Source organism: Sinocyclocheilus rhinocerous, unplaced genomic scaffold (genome assembly GCF_001515625.1).
Source record: "Sinocyclocheilus rhinocerous isolate Xijiao unplaced genomic scaffold, SAMN03320098_v1.1 scaffold3486, whole genome shotgun sequence".
NCBI classification, from domain to species: Eukaryota; Metazoa; Chordata; class Actinopteri; order Cypriniformes; family Cyprinidae; genus Sinocyclocheilus; species Sinocyclocheilus rhinocerous.
In genome coordinates, this window is record NW_015635561.1 from 87650 (window position 1) to 105559 (window position 17910).

Consider the following 17910-nt stretch of genomic DNA (forward strand, 5'->3'; position numbering starts at 1 on the left):
ATCCAAATATCATAATGTCATTGGTGACGCGAGTATCCATCACTACACTATTTCGCCTCCCTAGGTTGGCAAAAGCAAAATTCACTACACAGCCAATTATACTCCCTTGATAACTCAAGTAAATGAAAGTTTGAATAGATGGATGTCACTCCCTCTTAATACTATTGGAAGGGTGAGCACCATTAAAATTAATATACTCCCTAAATTGTTATGTTTCAGTCAATCCCCCGAACTCCTCCTTCCATTTTTTCAAACATGAAGAAGGCATTTGTTAAATTTATCTGGAATAAGAGACGCTCCAGGCTTCGCCTATCACTTCTGTATCTTCCTTATGAACGAGGTGGGCTGCAACTCCCTAGTCTTTTTTGGTATTTTAAGGCAGCCCAGCTGAGATCGGCATGTTTCTGGTTTGCTGGCTCATCTTACATTCCATGGGTACAGATTGAAAGGAAAGGTACAGGTGATTTAAGTCTTGACACATATTTATATTCTGATTCCTTAAAAAAACTCAAACAAAATACATCTAACCCATTTGTAAAAACCACAATTTTTATATAGCATGAGTCACAGGCTGAGCTTGGAGAAACGCCGGTATTATCTCAGTTCTCTCCCATTTGGGGTAATGCATTATTTGTTCCAGGGAAATCAGACAGGGGCTTTAAGCTGTGGTTACAGAAAGGCTTAGAGAAGACAGCAGATCTTTATGAAGATAATATACTGATGCCCTTTGAAACCTTAAAGGAAAGTAGATCCGTAATCTGAAGTATCTTCAGATCCGTAATTTTATACAATCTAAGACTCATTCATATCAATGTCCTACTCTAAGTAGTTTAGAAGAAATGGTAGTTAAAGATCCCAGGGCTAAATACAAAATTTCTACGCTGTATAGCTAATTTGTTAATGCTTCCAAAGAATCTACTAATCATAAAAGATTGGCTTGGATTAATGATCTTCAGATGGATGTTACAGAAAATGAATGGGAAGAAAGTTTTATCGAAATTATCGATCAATACCCGTTTTAAACTAATCCAATATAATTGGATAATGAGAACATATATAACACCAAAAAGCTGAATAAATTTAATTGAAATATCTTGGATATTTGTAGAAAATGTTTGACTTACAAGGGAACACTATTTCATTGTATTTGGCAACGTGAGTACTTACAGTCCTTCTGGAAAGAATTAGTAGGTGTAATATCTAAAACTATTGGTAAAGAAATCCCTGTTTGCCCTAAAATCTGTATTCTTGGTCTTCTTTCACCTGCCTTATCTTTGAAAACATATGAACAGAAGTTTGTAAACCTGTGTCTACTACACGCAAAACGCCTGATTGCCATTCACTGGAAAAGTATTCATGGTCCATCTCCGTCACTCTGTAGTAAAGAATTGTCTTCTTGTATAGCAATGGAAAGACTAACTTACTCAATCAAACAAAAAATGCACTGATCTGAGATGCGGAGATCTGAGACTCCTTCCTACGGTTTTTAGATCAGAATGGACTGGCTCTTGAGTAATACCAAATAATGTGATCATGCCCAAGTGTTTAATGACAGTTGACTGTGTGTTAATATGTGAACTGTGTTTATGACTAATTTTACCATTTTTTTTTCATTGGTAATTACATATGCTGAAATGTCATTTTCTTTATGTATTTTACAAAAAAGGCCCGGTTTTTTTATGTGTAAATGTTTCTTATGGCTCTTATGTCGGGGGAAGGGCGGGTGTTCTTTGGTTGGAGTTTGGTTACTGTTACAGTATATATGTAATTCCTTTTCTTAATGTTTGGAAACAATAAAAAGTATCTAAACAAAATCTCCAAGAATTAACAGTTTATCAAAAAAACAAAAAATCTGCAAACTCGTTTAAGAAGTCTGCATTGTGTTTGGGAGGGTGATATATCAAGGCAACCAATAGTGGACTATTAAATTCAAGTTTAAACAGCTGCAGCTCAAAACTTCTGTAGTCATTTCGTACTATTTGACATTGAGAAAATTTGTCTAAAAATAGAAAATAACCCACCAAACCTGCCAGTTAAGCGAGGCGAATTTAAAAACAAACAGTTTGAGGGTAAAAGTTCCAAAAGGGGACTTGAATCACCGATGGTAATCCAGGTTTTCCATCATAAAAAAGCAGTCCAACTCATGCAAGGTAAAAAAGTAATTTATAATAAAAGACTTACTTAACACCGAATCTAGCATTGAGTAGACCCATCCTTAACTGAAGCGGATTATCTGTTAGTTCCTCCGACTGCCGTACCTGAGGAAAAGTGCGAAGATGGCTGAAGCACACTCCTCGACGGTAGATACGGGGAGAGCCATATACACCAGAGGTCACCGTGGCTGGGACCAGTGGAGCACTCCACTCATATGATAGATCCAGGGAATGCCAACGGACAAAATAGTCACCAATCGAACACCTCTCCTGAAGTCCCAAAGTCCGCACACCAGAGTCCAAAGCACAGCCGCCCCGTTTTCTGCGTTTCTTCCTCTGTCTCTTCACCGGTAACGAACACGGCCATCGCCGGAGATAACCGGGTATTGGATAGGAAAGGAGGAGGTGGATAGTATGAACCATTTGAGGCATAGCCTGGCAAATAGTTTGAACTGGTCCGCAGACTTAAGATAGTTAATCTGTTGTAGACCAATGTGGCGCACTGCGTTACTTTAAAAATAAAACGAAGTAAAACAAACAATACAAATACTAGCCTCCGAGACCGACGGCGCGCCACGTACACCGGCGCCATCTTGTCGGCAATTTCTTGTCGAGTCTGGTCTGGTGGTCATACAGCGTATTCCTACGAATCCGGAACAAACTGTGTTCTGTATAGCTTTCATACGGAATGCTTCTTTGATGCCTTAAATACGGAACGATTCCGTATTATACAGGTCACAGTCAGCAGCTGTTTGCAGATTACTTGGCAGTCCAAATGTCGGCAGATAATTTACAGTACAAATTATGGTTTTGACTGTTGAGATTTTAAATGTGAATTATTGCATAGAATAATGTGAAAAATCTCAACAGTAAAACTGGAAGGTATAATGAGAATTTGGAGATAAAATGTTCTTGTCAAAATGTAAAACTATCACAATGATAGATAGATAGATAGATAGATAGATAGATAGCTCTCGTGGACATTCCTGCAGTCAGCATGCCAATTGCACGCTCCTTCAAAACTTGCGACATCTGTGGCATTGTGCTGTGTGATAAAACTGCCTTTTATTGTGTGGCCTTTTATTGTGGCCAGCCTAAGGCAGACCTGTGCAATAATCATGCTGTCTAATCAGCATCTTGATATGCCACACCTGTGAGGTTGATGGATTATCTCGGCAAAGGAGAAGTGCTCACTAACACAGATTTAGACAGATTTGTGAACAATATTTGAGAGAAATAGGCCTTTTGTGTACATAGAAAAAGTCTTAGATCTTTGAGTTCAGCTCATGAAAAATGGGGGCAAAAACAAAAGTGTTGCGTTTATAATTTTGTTCAGTGTATATATTGAAATACGTTAATGTATGTTGAAAGCTCCTTAGAGTTTGTGCTTAGTTGTGTTATTCAGCCACGATGCACCAGCACCGCTTAAAATAGAAATCGTTATGTTGCGTTTCTTCTTGTTGTTTCAAAGGTTAAAGGCACAATCAGTTTCCCAAATAGTCTGCAGTAATGTGGTAAATGCTATAATGTGGGGTTTTAATAACATTAGCATTCTGACACTTGGAATTTTAAGATGTAGAATAGTAAACACTTGTTTGTATTGAAGAAACCAACGTTTTTGCGTGGTAGTCTTATATTTTTTTATTTTTGTTTGCAATGTCCAAGAACAGCTTCACATTTAAATGATTTTGTCTTTAATCAGATGAGAATATGGCTATTAAATTTACTGTTTGTGTAATATTGATGATTAAGTAAGAGGTTTGTCTATTATTATTTTTAGACAGAATAGCTGTATTCTGCGTTTTTTGTGCTGGCTACCAAACAATTGAACAAACTCATCCATGTCTAGCGACTTGGCTCTTTTTCCACAAAATTCTAAGACAGAACACACACACACACACACACACACACACACACACACACAGAGACAGTCTGTTTGAACAATAAAGGAAGTTGAGAACAATTTTTTGTCTGTTCATTGGTTTTTATTTATAAAAAGAGAGATGCGTTGTCCAGGCATTTGTGCAGTGTCATTTTTATGTCATCCCACTTGTGTTGGGGCCCATGACTTTTCCCATGGGCTCCCCCTGACTGGTTCTTGGTCCCCCCCTGTGCCACCCCATTAAAAAAATCCTAGAATCGCCCCTGCCTGGCACACCCGTGGCTACGCCATTGCTCAGAGTATCTTGCATTGGCCATATATGCGGACCTCATGGTCACAAACTCACCAGTCTGATCATTAGCCAGAGGTTATGACTAATACTATTTAACATGCCGTCCATGTTTGACATTCTTTAAATAGTAGTTCTGTTTAGCCTCCTACAGTCACCTATGTACAACTTAAAGCTTGAAAGATAATCAGAGGTTATGCTAGTACTATAGAGTATGCTGCCCAATGCTTGCTAATACTTCAATAGTATTTTTCTATAGCCCCTGATAGTTAATATAACTACGTACAACTTGAATAAAGCTGAGACAACAATCAGAGGTTATGGCTAGTACTATGAAATAGTATTTTTATCTACCTCGATAATTAATATAACTACGAACGACTTGAATAAAGTTGAGACAAAAAACAGTGGCTACTACTATGACTAGTCCCCCCATAATGCAGCCTAAAGTCAGGCAGTTAGTCAGAAATCTAGCATCCCACCTGATGTGCCCTATGCTCCATCTAACCTGAGATCTATTATGCACTAACCCTGGATGCAAATTTTGTGGTAAAATATGCCTTCATTTAATCTCTCACGGGGTGACTAGAATAATTCCCATAGGTAAATTGAATGGGTAATGTAGACTGATAAGAAAATAGATCTTAATTGGTTCTGTGGAGTGTGGGGTGGGTTTGTGTTGCTTTTCCTGTATTTTTAAGATAGTCCATGTGATATGTGAAAATAATGTTCACTTTTTCATAAAAGCATGAAACTTGGTACACTTGTACAGTTTGCGGCCCTGAACATTTTCAGAAATGGAGCCATCACAAAAACACCTCGTGGTGGCCATGGCAACCATTTTACTTTCCGCCATAACCAAATTATGTGTTTTGTGTTATAGCTCCTGAACCAAAAATTGATAGCACAGAAAAGGTGATGTCTACCCCTATGTCTTATGTAGGGGTCTATGTTGATGGTCAAGGAATACAATGAAACCACATACCACAACATAAACTGTTCAGGTGAATAGTTAATGGTGAAATCAGCAATGTGCCCAGATAGCACACATACGTCTGAAAGATGTCTGTTAAAGATAGCTTGATCTGGAAAGCATCTGCTGTGTACAAACATCTGACAGATGTCTTTCAGATGTCAGTTTTACATATTTTCTAAATCATAAACATCTTAAATACATCTAATAAACGTCTATTTGACATCTGATAGGAAACGTCCACAGTCACTGTTGTGCACATTGATCATAAACACAACTAAAAGGCTTCCTACCAGTGGCCATCCTTAACAAAACTTAACATTGAGCACAGTTTTATCATATGCAAAATATTTCAATACAAACATTTAATTCAAATGGAATTTATGCAATGTTTCAATCCTTTAATCCATGTGGGAATATCAACCCATGGCAACAGTTTAAAAGTAGCCCAATTCCAAGGGAAGAAAAGCGGACTTGACAACCCTGGATCCAACACGAGCTGCAGGAGTCAGATTTCACTGGTCATGGGATGAGAGGAGAGATGATTGACAAGATCATGCTGGAAGATTTGCTGCTCAACAGATCCTGAGCTCATTGACAAATATCTGATCTTCCTTTACACAGAGCACGCATGATCACGTAAACGAAAGTGAAAGTGAACAGCGAGCGCTCAGTCAAAAGAGATTTCAATACCCAATATTGATGCGCGTAAATTATATTCAATATTAGAATGTTTGTGGGAGCACTGGACACAAAAATCCAGGGAGCTATAATGGTCAGAAATTCACAAGAATCACAAAGCAGAGATCTGTCTTATCTTTACTGCTTAAGATCAATTCGCACCAGTTCAGCAAGATAGAAGATTTTGTTTGTTACTTGCGTTTGCGCTGGAAAGCGGGGTTTCCTTTTCTGGCTGAGGGAGTCACGGCGTTGCTGATTGGCTGGCGATATTCCTTTGATGACGTCTTTGGGATTCACGTGGTAATGAATGAAGGTCTGCCTTGTGACGGAGGAGCTCCAGAAGTCGGTTGCCTTGGCTACGGATGGTGACGCGCTTGAAGTTCTTCTGAGAGTTTCTTTGCATGGCTGTAGACTTTGAAGATTTCGGCAGTCACGAAGCTTCAACGGGGTATTTAAGAATTCTGGATGACAGAATCTTTAGTTTTTTTTTTTTGGAATGCGCTGATTCTGCAGTTTATTTGTGTGTCCGTTCTATGAGGTCCTACAAAAGCATAGCCTTTGCTGAGCTGGTTTCCTATATTGAGGATGTCCGTGCAAATGAAGAAATGCCGTCTGTCTTTAGACGAGCTGATTTAAACAAATTGTACTCCTCTCATCTAGATCAAATGGGACTGGAACAGACATGGAGCCATATCACCCTGTAGCCCAAGACTGGTTGCCCTCTGAAGCTAAGCAGGGTTGAGCCTGGTTCCATCATCATGGCCTCCTAACCATCCCCATATCTACTGATTGGCTTTATCACTGTCTCCTCTCCACCAATAAGCTGGTGTGTGGTGGGTGTTCTATCACAATATGGCTGCCGTTGCATCATCCAGGTGGATGCTGCACATTGGTGGTGGTTGAGGAGCTTCCCCCCTTCCATGTAAAGCATTCGAGTACCCAGAAAAGTGCTATATAAATGTAACAAATTATTATTATTGTTATTATTATGTAGGGTTTACTCCACACATTTAAAAAAAAATAAAAAATAGAATACAGAGAGAGTTTCCTGATAAGACTAAGTACAAAGATGGAAGAGCTGTATTACTTGCATTTAAGGAGGACATCAATGCCGCTTTCAAATCATCCTTTCAGAAAATTCTTTATGATGAAGCTGTCATTCTATCCAAAACTGCCAAGATTGTATGTCGGGATATGCATCAGATGAAGGCAAAGTTCACTGCTTCATTTGAGCAAGACTGTCAAAAGACATCTGTACCCAAATCACTGCTGTCTCTGGTTGGTATGGTCCTTGATGGCCCTGACATCAAATCTCAATGTGAGGGTGTGTCTCAAGCTGTGCTCAGCATAGCTCAGCTTGTTCAGTTTAACAGCTGCGTGATTTACACAAGAACCCAAAGCGCAACCAGGAACGGGAAACTCCCTTACCAGTGTATGTGGGACTCAGTGTTCATGCCAAGACACAAAGAAAAGACCTTGTCGACACATTCTTTCAGCTAGGACTCTCAATTTCATAAGACAGAGTGATGGACATAATCACAGCATTGGGCAACCATGTCAGTGAGCTGTATCACAGAGAGCAAGTGGTGAGTCCAACCACATTGAGAGAAGGATTGTTCACAACAGCAGCAGTGGACAACATAGACCACAACCCTAGTTCTACATCTTCAACTGGCTCTTAAATCTGGCCATGTTTTATCATGCTATGAATGTCATCAATCAAGCAGTACAAAGGGTAAATCCAGCACAAGTACCTGTTGTCACTGTGGACCAGCCTCTGTACATCATAGCCAAACAAATACAGTGGAGTTGGCCTAATACACACGGAGAAGATAATTTTGTCAGTCTTAGGAGGATTACATATTGAGATGTCGGCATTTAAGACACTAGGAGACTGGATAGAAGGTAGTGGTTGGGTGGAAGCCCTTGTTCAAGCCAACATAGCAACCCAGGGAGTTGCAGAGTCCTTCTTGACAGCATCCCATGTCACACGGACAAGGCGTGCACATCAAGTACCTGCCAGTAGTCTCCACATCCTGATGACAAAAGCCTACAACCAGTACACTGAATCAAGACTACCTGCTGGTCCTCTTGTCACCACTGAAAACTGGTGTACCATGAGACAGCAAGAAAGTCCTCAGTTTCTGTTTTGGCACACTGCACTGCAGATGGAGCTCCTTGTCTTGTCATTTGTAAGATCCCTGCATGAGGCTGACTTCAATCTCTATTTGGATTGCATGTCGTGGCCTAATGGTTAGAGAGTCAGACTTGTGACCCGAAGGTTGAATGGAGTGAATAACCACCCTCGATACCACGACTGAGGTGAGACCCTTGAGCAAGGCACCGAACCCCCAACTGCACCCTGGGCGCCGCAGCAATATGGCTGCCCACTGCTCCGGTTGTGTGTTCATGTTTTGTGTCTGTTCACTACTGTGTGTGCACTTGGATGGGTTAAATGCAGAGCACAAATTCCGAATATGGAATACTTGGCCACACGTCACTTCACTTAAGACTCACTTAAGATGACAAAGCTTGTTCAATGGTGCTGTAGCCTTGACCTCACAAATTATGCACACTGGTTACTTGTTCATGTTAAAGACATGGCAGATCTTTCCAAAACCAATCCAGGTGTGGCAAAGGAATGTTTAGCAGGAAAATTCACAGTCTCAAAGAGTCAAGAAGTGTTTTCAGCAATGGCTATAGATCAAGAACATGAGCAAAGAACTGCTAAAGTGAAGGGAGATGGAGGAGCAGTTGGTATGATGCAAAACCAGGATTCCCTCTGTCGATGGACCATTGCTGGATCAGAAGACATGAAAACAAAACTTTTTCACTTTCTGGCCAGGAACCTTGTGGAAATGTCAACTACCAAACAAGTTGTTTCCACTTGCAGACCCAATGTTCTATTATCTCACCCACAAGAATAAGATCAGATGCTCCGGTACCGTCTTCCTAATGGCAAGAACTGGAAGAGATAATGGGAGGGATGGGTGGGGTCCTTCACGATACTGGTGGCTTTACTGGAGCATCGTGCAAGGAAAATATCCAGAATGGAGGGGAGAGGGGCACCGATGATCTTTGCAGCTGTGTTCACTGACTGTCCGCTGGTATTGCGGTCAGCAGCACTGCTGTTCCCGTACCAGACAGTGATACAGCTGGTCAGCATGCTCTCAATGGTTCCCCTGTAGAATGTAAAAAAATTTTTGTTTTTTTTGTTTGTTTTTTTAAACGTACAAAAAAATAAAAAATAAAAACATGGCGAAAAATGTTCGCCAGTTCCCGCCTCCTTCTTCCCCGATATACGAACATTGTTACAGCAAGAACTTCAGATACATACCTGCCCATGAGATTGCCAAGTCTCTGGGTCCTGACAAATCTAAAAGCCCTTCCTGTGTTCCATGCCTTCACTGGCTGAGACACAGTATCTGCATTTGCAACCAGGGGCAAGAAGACTGCATGGGATACCTGGAATGCATATGACATGGCAACACAGGCCTACGTGGCTCTGCCAAAGGCTCCAAAATCATTCTAGAGGAGGTCATTTCCATTGTGGAGTGCTTCACAATTCTCCTCTATGATCGCACCAGCAGCCAACTCAACATTGATCAAGCTCATCATGAGTTGTTCTCAAAGAAAGGAAGAGGAATGGAGCAAATCCCCCCAACTAAGGATGCACTGGTGCAGCACCACAACTGATTTTTACCTGCATTTTGAGGGTTGGCGGGTGTTAATTTCAAACAATGCTTACAATTTCTTGAGAGCATCATCGTCCCTACAAAATTGTCTGCTAAGAAGCTTACTGACAGAGGTCAATGCCAGCTATGATGACTTACTACTGCACATCAATGTCAGATGGCTCAGCAAAGGCAGGGTTTTGGAGCACTTTTAGCTATTCTGGAGGAGATCAAAGCCTTCCTATCAGAACAAAAGAATGAAAAGGCAACTCAGTTCATAGAGTTTTTGGAAGATGTGGAGAAGATCAAATAGCTGCATTTTTGGCAGACATGACATCACATCTTAATGAGCTCAATGTTAAACTGCAGGGACAAAATAACACAGTTTGTGATTTGATAACAACAGTCCATGCTTTCCAGAGGAAATTGAAGATTTTCAAGACTGATCTCCAAGGTGAACTTCTCCACTTCCCCAAACTTTTGTAGCAAACCCAGGGAGAGAAAGGTATGACCTACCATGCTAATTTCATACAAAAGCTGAAGGACAACTTCAAGGCTCGCTTTGATGATTTTGTACTTGGAGGACAACTGCTGCTGATCATACAGAACCCATTCCTGGTCACTAATGTCACTGAGTCAACCCTCTACAATGTGAGTAAATCACTCGCATATGCTACTAAATCTTCACTCTGGGCGACTAAATAATGTCTATCATTAGCCATTGGCTAATAAATTCTTATATTTTACTCACCAGTTCTGTGTGTTAGAGGCTAATTACAAGTTTAGCATAGATACATTTTCACTCGCCGAACACTCTAAGTGCTTAAGAGTTTCATTCTCCGTCAAGTGATTTGTGCTATTTTTCAATTCATCTCAATGGATGCGCAGCGCACCTGTATTTGACGCACCATAAACTCTAGTGTGAAGGTGCGCGACTCGTCGTTGCTTTGCTGATAGCGCCGTTTCTCACATGTGCAAAGAGAGAGAGCGAGAGTCTTACATATCACGCTGAATCGACATGCTACACGTAAACGATATTCTTTGTTGTATTTTCCTGTCAAAAAACAAAAGGTTCATTTAGAATTCTTCAGCTTTTAAGAACTGGTGTTCTCCAGTAGTGGGCGGAACTAATACGCAAACAGCAATCTCATTGGCTGGCTATTATCTATTTATCTATTACCGTCCCTGTTTTGATTTCAGCAAATCAGTTCGAGCGAACACTGACAGAGTGATTAATATTCATGATCCCAGCAGCTCATCAATCCTTAGTGCGTTATATTGTTAGTATTGTAGTAAAATTAGTAGTAGTGTTATCTTTTAATAGTAATTATTATTATCTTTTTTTTTTTTACAGAAACCCTGAATGACCAATAATATCTTAAGCATCACCATCAGTCCTAAGTTCAGTTAAAATTACAAATATGCATTCATACATGGTTAACAAGTTTTAGTTCTAATCACTAAAGTTCTATCATTAAATAGTGCTTAATTATCATAATATCATAATATAATTCTTGATTGACTGATTAAGAAGCAATGATTTAAGATGCTGTGTCATTTTACAAAGACAAGCTGATTTGGTGGAATCAAATACATACATACAATGAAAACTATTAAAAACAAATACTGAACCAGGCTTAGCAATGAAGTCCTTTACCACTGTCTTAGAATTGCACTTACACCTTTTTTTTTTTCAAAGTAGAAAAAAAGTGTAATTTTTCTCATTAGTCTGACTAGTGCATGCATGGAACAAAGTCTGTGGAGTCAGATTTTCTCCTCTATTGGACCTTCATTTGTTCTTCATAAAATGTACACTTAAGTTGTTATTATTATTATATATTCAGATAAGAGAAATGCACAATGCATGTGCAATTATGGCTTAACAGTGACCTAATCTATCATATCTTTCAATCTTTCCTCACTTCTAATATCTTATTGAAACACGTTTGTAATTTATCATTTAACTGAGATTTGAATCTTACTGTTGAATCTACAAGTTATTGGCCCATGTTGTAAAAAAAAAATCCAATGAACAAATTAAAGTGGTTTGAACGGCCCAGCACATTGTTGGAGGTGAGCATCCCTTCCTCCAGAAAATGATCAGACTCCTGCCACCTGAGCCATAAACTGTTCTCACTGCTACCATCAGGCAGACTGTACCGTAGTATCAGGACCCGCACCAGCAGACTGTGAGATAGCTTCTTCTCACAGGCCATCAGACTGCTGAACTCTAACCAATAACTACATTAGGCTACATAATTTCTCTTCTGCACTCTAAAAACTATTTGCGCTAAACATCACATCACATCAACTGCTCTCTATAACAAAAGACCAATATTATACTTCACAGTGATTACTGCAACTGCATTCTTCCTATGTATACTGCATTTTTCCTATGTATGCTGTGTATTCCTTGTGTATATTCTGTGTATATAGTATATACTGTCTATTTTGTAAAATGTGTATTCACAGCTGGTACACTTGTGTACACGGTGTGACAATAAAGATATTTGATTTAATTTGATAGTGACATGATTTATATATACTGTCAACATTCCAACGTCCCATGTGACCATGTTTGGGGGGAAAAAATCAGACTAGTTCAGCTAATGCTTATCCATATTTTAAAGTCTCATGAGGGAATCGGTTAATCTGCAAGGTGATTGCTCTTTTACCTGTAGGCCAGACTTGATTTTAAAAAATCGCTTTAAAAAGAGATATTAGTAATGTGTTTAATGTGCATAAAAAGGAAAGAATGTTTTAGAAAACATTCTGCTTTACAATACGCTACTTTGTATTTTATTTTTTATTTATATAACCTAATATTTATAATACTATACATTTTAATATCCACCATGAAAATGCAAGACAGTTTAAAACTCTAATAATTACAGAAACATGACATACCTAAACTACAATATATTCAGTATATACAGAGAAGCATCATTTCATAATGCATATAAAGCAATTGGTCTATGAAATTGTATGTAGGAAATATTTAAATACAATGCAAAAATCTAAGTCTTTTCAGTTCTGATATTAATGTTGCTGCTGTTCCTCCTGCTGCTGCTAATGCAGTTACTACTGCTAATCTAATCAATGACTACGTTTACATGCACCCTCATAATGCGATTCTACTGGGATTTCAGCAATATTGCAATTAAACTTTACCTAATGTAAATGCAATTCTTTGATCAAAATAATGTGATTAAGCTCATAATCATTGTAACCATAACTGCATTAAAACTGTGGCTTATGGTAATTTTAATCGCAATAAACAGGCATTGTAAACACCTTAATCACATTATTATCGTTCTGACCAAAGTGTTCATGTGCTCGGACATACACAAATAATGTTTGTTGTTCATACAACTTTGTGAATGAACTCCTTGACATTATTCCCAAGCAGGCTCGGTTCTATAGGAGTCAAGCGAAAGCAAGAGCACTCTCAGTTGAAGCTGTAAAAATCTGATATTGGCGAATCAGATCTGGCAAAAGATCCAGTGAGTTTGCACACAAAGAGCTTCAAAGGGTTATAATTACAACATGTTTTGCAGCGTTACCGACGGAGTCAATCAGACAAATACGTATGTTCATTTCTTGAACACAGCCAATCAGAGACAATCCAGCTACAATCCACTCGTTGCTCAAAATGCTGGAGTTTTTGTTGAGTGCTGAGTTATGCAAGCTTGTCAATCCTCTCATTATAAAGAAACATATACACAAAGTAAATAATAGATTCATTGTGAGGTATAGAGAGATACATAATTATAATGGAACTTTGTGAAATTATGATATTGGTTATTAGGCACTGCAGTGAATATCACATTATGTCTATAGACATGTATTGCATTTGATGTAAGTGGACAGTGGGCAGTAACTCGCCTGCTGTATGTGAGTTCATCATTTGTGCTGTGGGTATGTGATTTATGGTGAAAAAATAACCACACTTCTTAGCAAATAATAAGAATAATGAAAATTGCATGTAAACGGGAGTGAAGAGGTTTACTTGTGTCATGTAAACATCTTAATGTGTATAAGTCTTTACTCTGATTATTGGAAATAATCACATTATTGGTGCACATGTAAGCGTAGTGAATATGGCTACATTTCCTGCTGCTGATGTTAATGCTGCTTCATCTGTAGATCTCTCTGTTGCTGCTGCTGTTCCTCCTGTTACTATTGCAACTCGTGCTTTAGCTGTTCCTCCTGATGCTCCTCCAGCTACTACACCTTCTGTTTATACTGTAGGAGCTTCTTTTCCAGCTGCTGCTTTTCATTTTCCTTCTGTTGGAGATCATTTTTCAGCTTCCGCTTCTCCTGTTCATTCTGTAAGCATTCCTTTTCCAGCTTCTGCTTCTCCTGTTCATTCTGTTCAAGCTCCTTTATTAACTGATGCTTCTCCTGTTTCATCCGTAGCAGCTCATTTTTTAGCTCCAACTCCTCTTGTTCCTTATCTAGCAGCTTCTTTTTTATCTGATGCTTCTCCTGTTCCTTCTGTATTAGCTCATATTTTAGCTGCAACTCCTCTTGTTACTTCTGTATTAGCTGCTTTTTTAGGGGATGCTTCTCCTGTTCTTTCTGTTGGAGCTCATGTTCTAGCTCTAGCTGCTTCTCTTCTGTCTGTAGTTCATTTTTCAGTTGCTTTTCCCTTTCATTCAGTAGGAGCTCATTTCTCAACTGCTTCTCCTCTTGTAACTTGTTTTTCAGGTCCTCATCCTCTACCTTTTGTGAGAGCTCATTTCTCAGCTGCTTCTCCTTTTTTCCCTTCTCTTCTATCTTGTTTTTCAGGTCCTTCTCATCCTCTTCCTTTTGTGAAAGCTCATTTTTCAGCTGATTCTCTTCTTGTTCCTTCTCTTCTATCTTGATTTTCATGTCCTTCTCATCCTCTACCTTTTGTGAAAGCTCATTTCTCAGCTGATTTTCCTCTTTTTCCTTCTTCTGAATCTTCTCTTTCAGTGTCTGCTCCTCTTGTTCTTTCTGTAGGAGATCTAGTTTAAGATGCTGCTCCCTCTGTTCATTCTCTCGGAGCTCATTTTTAAATTGATGCACCTCGTTTGTCATCTGTAGGATGATATTTTTCAGTTTCTTTTCCTCCTTTTGAAGCCTATTGTTCCACTGCTGTGCTCCAAGAAAAATAACTCCTATCACTATGATAACGCTCAAAATATGTGTAATGTTTAACTTCATTCCGCTTTTCCCTGTAATCTCTGTCTGGATTGCTCTGAACATCTCAGGAGTGTAATGCCTCATTCCATTTGCTCTCCTCAATGCATTGATCTTCAGCAGCAGTTCTGTGATCTGATGTTGATTGGTTCTCTCTTCATTGTTGAATGAGTGATATCTGCCACCACAACTATCAACTATTTTTGGTAAATAGTGGCTTTTCCTGACGTACTCCTCTAAAGATTTACCCTTCAGCAGATCAGTGTAAGTAAACAGAATGATGGTACGAAGCAAAGCCTCTTTTCCAAAGTTCTCCTGAATCCATTGCACTGAGTTCCTCTCTTCTTCTGTGAATCTAACCCCCAGTTTGATCACCATCAGGAACACATGAGGACCAGGAGCAGACATCTCTACACACCTCTCTATTTCAGCCTTTACTTGCTCTTTTGTGATAGATGCATTGAATAGTCCTGGAGTGTCAAATACAACAATGTTCTTCCCATCCACGTATCCTTCCTGTTTCTCACATATTTCACTGGTCTCTTTAAATGCATTTCTGCCCAGGATTGTGTTTCCTGTTGCAGTTTTTCCTGCTCCAGTTTTACCCAGGAGAATAATCCTTAGATCACCTTCTGGCAAATAAAAAAATAAGAAAAAGAATAATAATAAATTATTTATATATAACCTCAACCCTCTCTGGCCTCAGGTATTAACAGTAAGTTGGCCTTTTTTACTGTGAAGCCAATCATAAAGGTTAAAGGTTGTCATTAAATGTGTTGAAGAACATGAAAACTCTGATCTGATCTTACAAATTGTGTCTGTAGTAAGCATATATGTAGTCATTTCAATTTGCTGTACATGTATATGAATTGTCTTAGTTTACTTACAACTACTGAAAAAAATATTAATTATATTGTATGCTTATTTGGCCCACAATTTGTGTGCTTGCTGAAGCGTAAATAGCTGCTCAATATGCTGTATATTTTTATTCTGAATATGTTCAAAGTTTTATGTTGAATTGAGAGTATAATCAAGACTATTGCTATTACTATTATTTTAGAAGAAGCATGTCTTCTCGCTGTTTAAATGTTTAAACAAACTGACCTTTTCCTGAAGTCATTATTATTGTTCGAATTTCCTACGTTGTTTCACTCAGGTGTTCTCTCTCTGAACGTCTTTCAGACAGAATGAAACTGCCAGAGCTTCTTGTTGTGATAGTGAAAGTCCTTCTGTCGTGTCAGTCACTAGTGATCATGTGACTGCCTCTCTCAGGTCTTTGTAAACTCACATCAGCCACTTGAGGACACTATATACCAGCACTGAGCAAAAGAGATCTAAGGTCTGATACACTCAGCTAAACTTGTAGCTTATATTAGTAATTATTATTAGTAGTAAGTATATATAGTAATAACACATATATTGTACAATTAATTTAAAATGAACGTTTTCCATAGGCTGAAAACTATGGTAATAATAAATGGGTTATGGTTTACTAATGAATTAAGCAACACAGCAGGTACGCTTTTTCATGTTGCACACGTTGATATATTATTCTTAAAGCTTTAAAATGTTGAATTAAAGTTAGTATATAAATAAAGACAATTTATTATTACATACCATTTTGTTGGCCTGATTCAAACATGCTCTTTTAGTGTCTGTAGCTTTAAATGCCAATAAGCTGCTGCTCTCCACAGCCCTTTCTGCTGAATCCATCTATAGCATCCGGCTGTAGCCCCGCAGTGCCACACGTTTCAGGACACACGAACCAGACCACTTGTTTTAAGCTGGAAGTGAGAGGCAGAGTAATTAAAATGTAACAATATGGTGGAGAGCATGGTTGTCTGTAATGTTTCTGCCATTATGGGGTGAACAATTAATTTCACAGAGAGTCCCCCAGCAACAAGGATACAACTGTTTATATACGAAAGGTTCATTACATCATTCTCCTCTGATATCATTGGTTCTCTTATGTGGAAAATTAAATTTTGGTCAAAATATTTTTATGTTTTGATGTTTTAAAAATCATAGCTTTATCACAGTGGTACAAAACTTGGTGACTTTTATGGAGAGGTGGAGGTAATGAATTACAACTACTCACGTTACTGTAATTAAGTAGTTTTTTCGGCTACTTGTACTTTTATGAGTATATTTTTAAAGCTGTACTTGTACTTAAGTACAAATTAAGCAAAATAATCTACTTTGTTACTTTTAAATCATAGTTCGTTACTGAGTAGGCCCGCAATTTGAATTAATATTCAAACCTTTGACGGCACTTCAGTAGCCAATAAAGATATCCGAAAGTAAAGGGACCAATAAAAGCCCAGATATCTGAACCGGGAAAAGCTGCCGCTGAAGCAGGGTTGAAGATCTGATCGGACTGCGAGGGAGCTCAGCGTAATTTATGGACTCAAAGTTTGGAGAAACAAACTACATGGTAGTGTTATCATAAATATCTATATTTTGATACCGATAGTGAAATATCTGACACTGTTCCTTTACTCATTTTCCACAGTATCTACCGAATATGCACAGATACAAGCTGCGTCTCTCTGTCCTTTCCAACAGTGAGTTTAACACGCATCCACCTCCTGTCAGTTACGGAGGTTGAATATCCGTGCGGGATTGCAGGTATTCTGCATAATTTTTATCATTCCCGTGCAAATGTGGCGATCGCTTTATTGTAACATGAGAACACAGTCATGTAATCGAAGAAAACTGGATGCGAGCTCTCAAATAGGCCTAACTTATACAAATTAACTTCTTGTGCGCACTCAGACTGTGTGAAATCACGATCTCTCTGTGCTTTTAAAGTAGAAAGTATTTCTCTTTGCTCCTGGATTAAACTTTGTCAAAAGTTATCAACCATTTAGAATAGATCCATGACTGACCAATGAAAATGCTACTAGAAATTGTATTGGCTGTAAGTGGAATGCACATTCAATCACCAGCGATGACAGAGAGTGTGTGTGCTATTCTTATAGTCCTACTAATGTGAGACAGCTGTGAACTGATGATGAGATCTGATGAGAGACAGGTGATGCACTTGATGAGTCCGGGCAAAGGATTATGGGAAATGGAGTCCTGAGTGAAAC

At 38.8% G+C, this 17910-nt stretch overlaps 1 protein-coding gene across 1 annotated transcript in view; it reads right to left on the bottom strand.

Annotated features, from left to right (window-relative positions):
- The window catches only part of LOC107747346 (GTPase IMAP family member 8-like), an 80275-nt gene that overhangs the window by 47672 nt on the left and 14693 nt on the right, over positions 1-17910 (bottom strand). The window contains exons 2-3 of the mRNA XM_016561816.1: positions 14883-15450; positions 11759-11767 (exon numbers count right to left, since the gene is read on the bottom strand). Coding sequence (XP_016417302.1) covers positions 11759-11767; positions 14883-15450 — 577 coding nt within the window. The remainder of the gene's footprint in view (positions 1-11758; positions 11768-14882; positions 15451-17910) is intronic.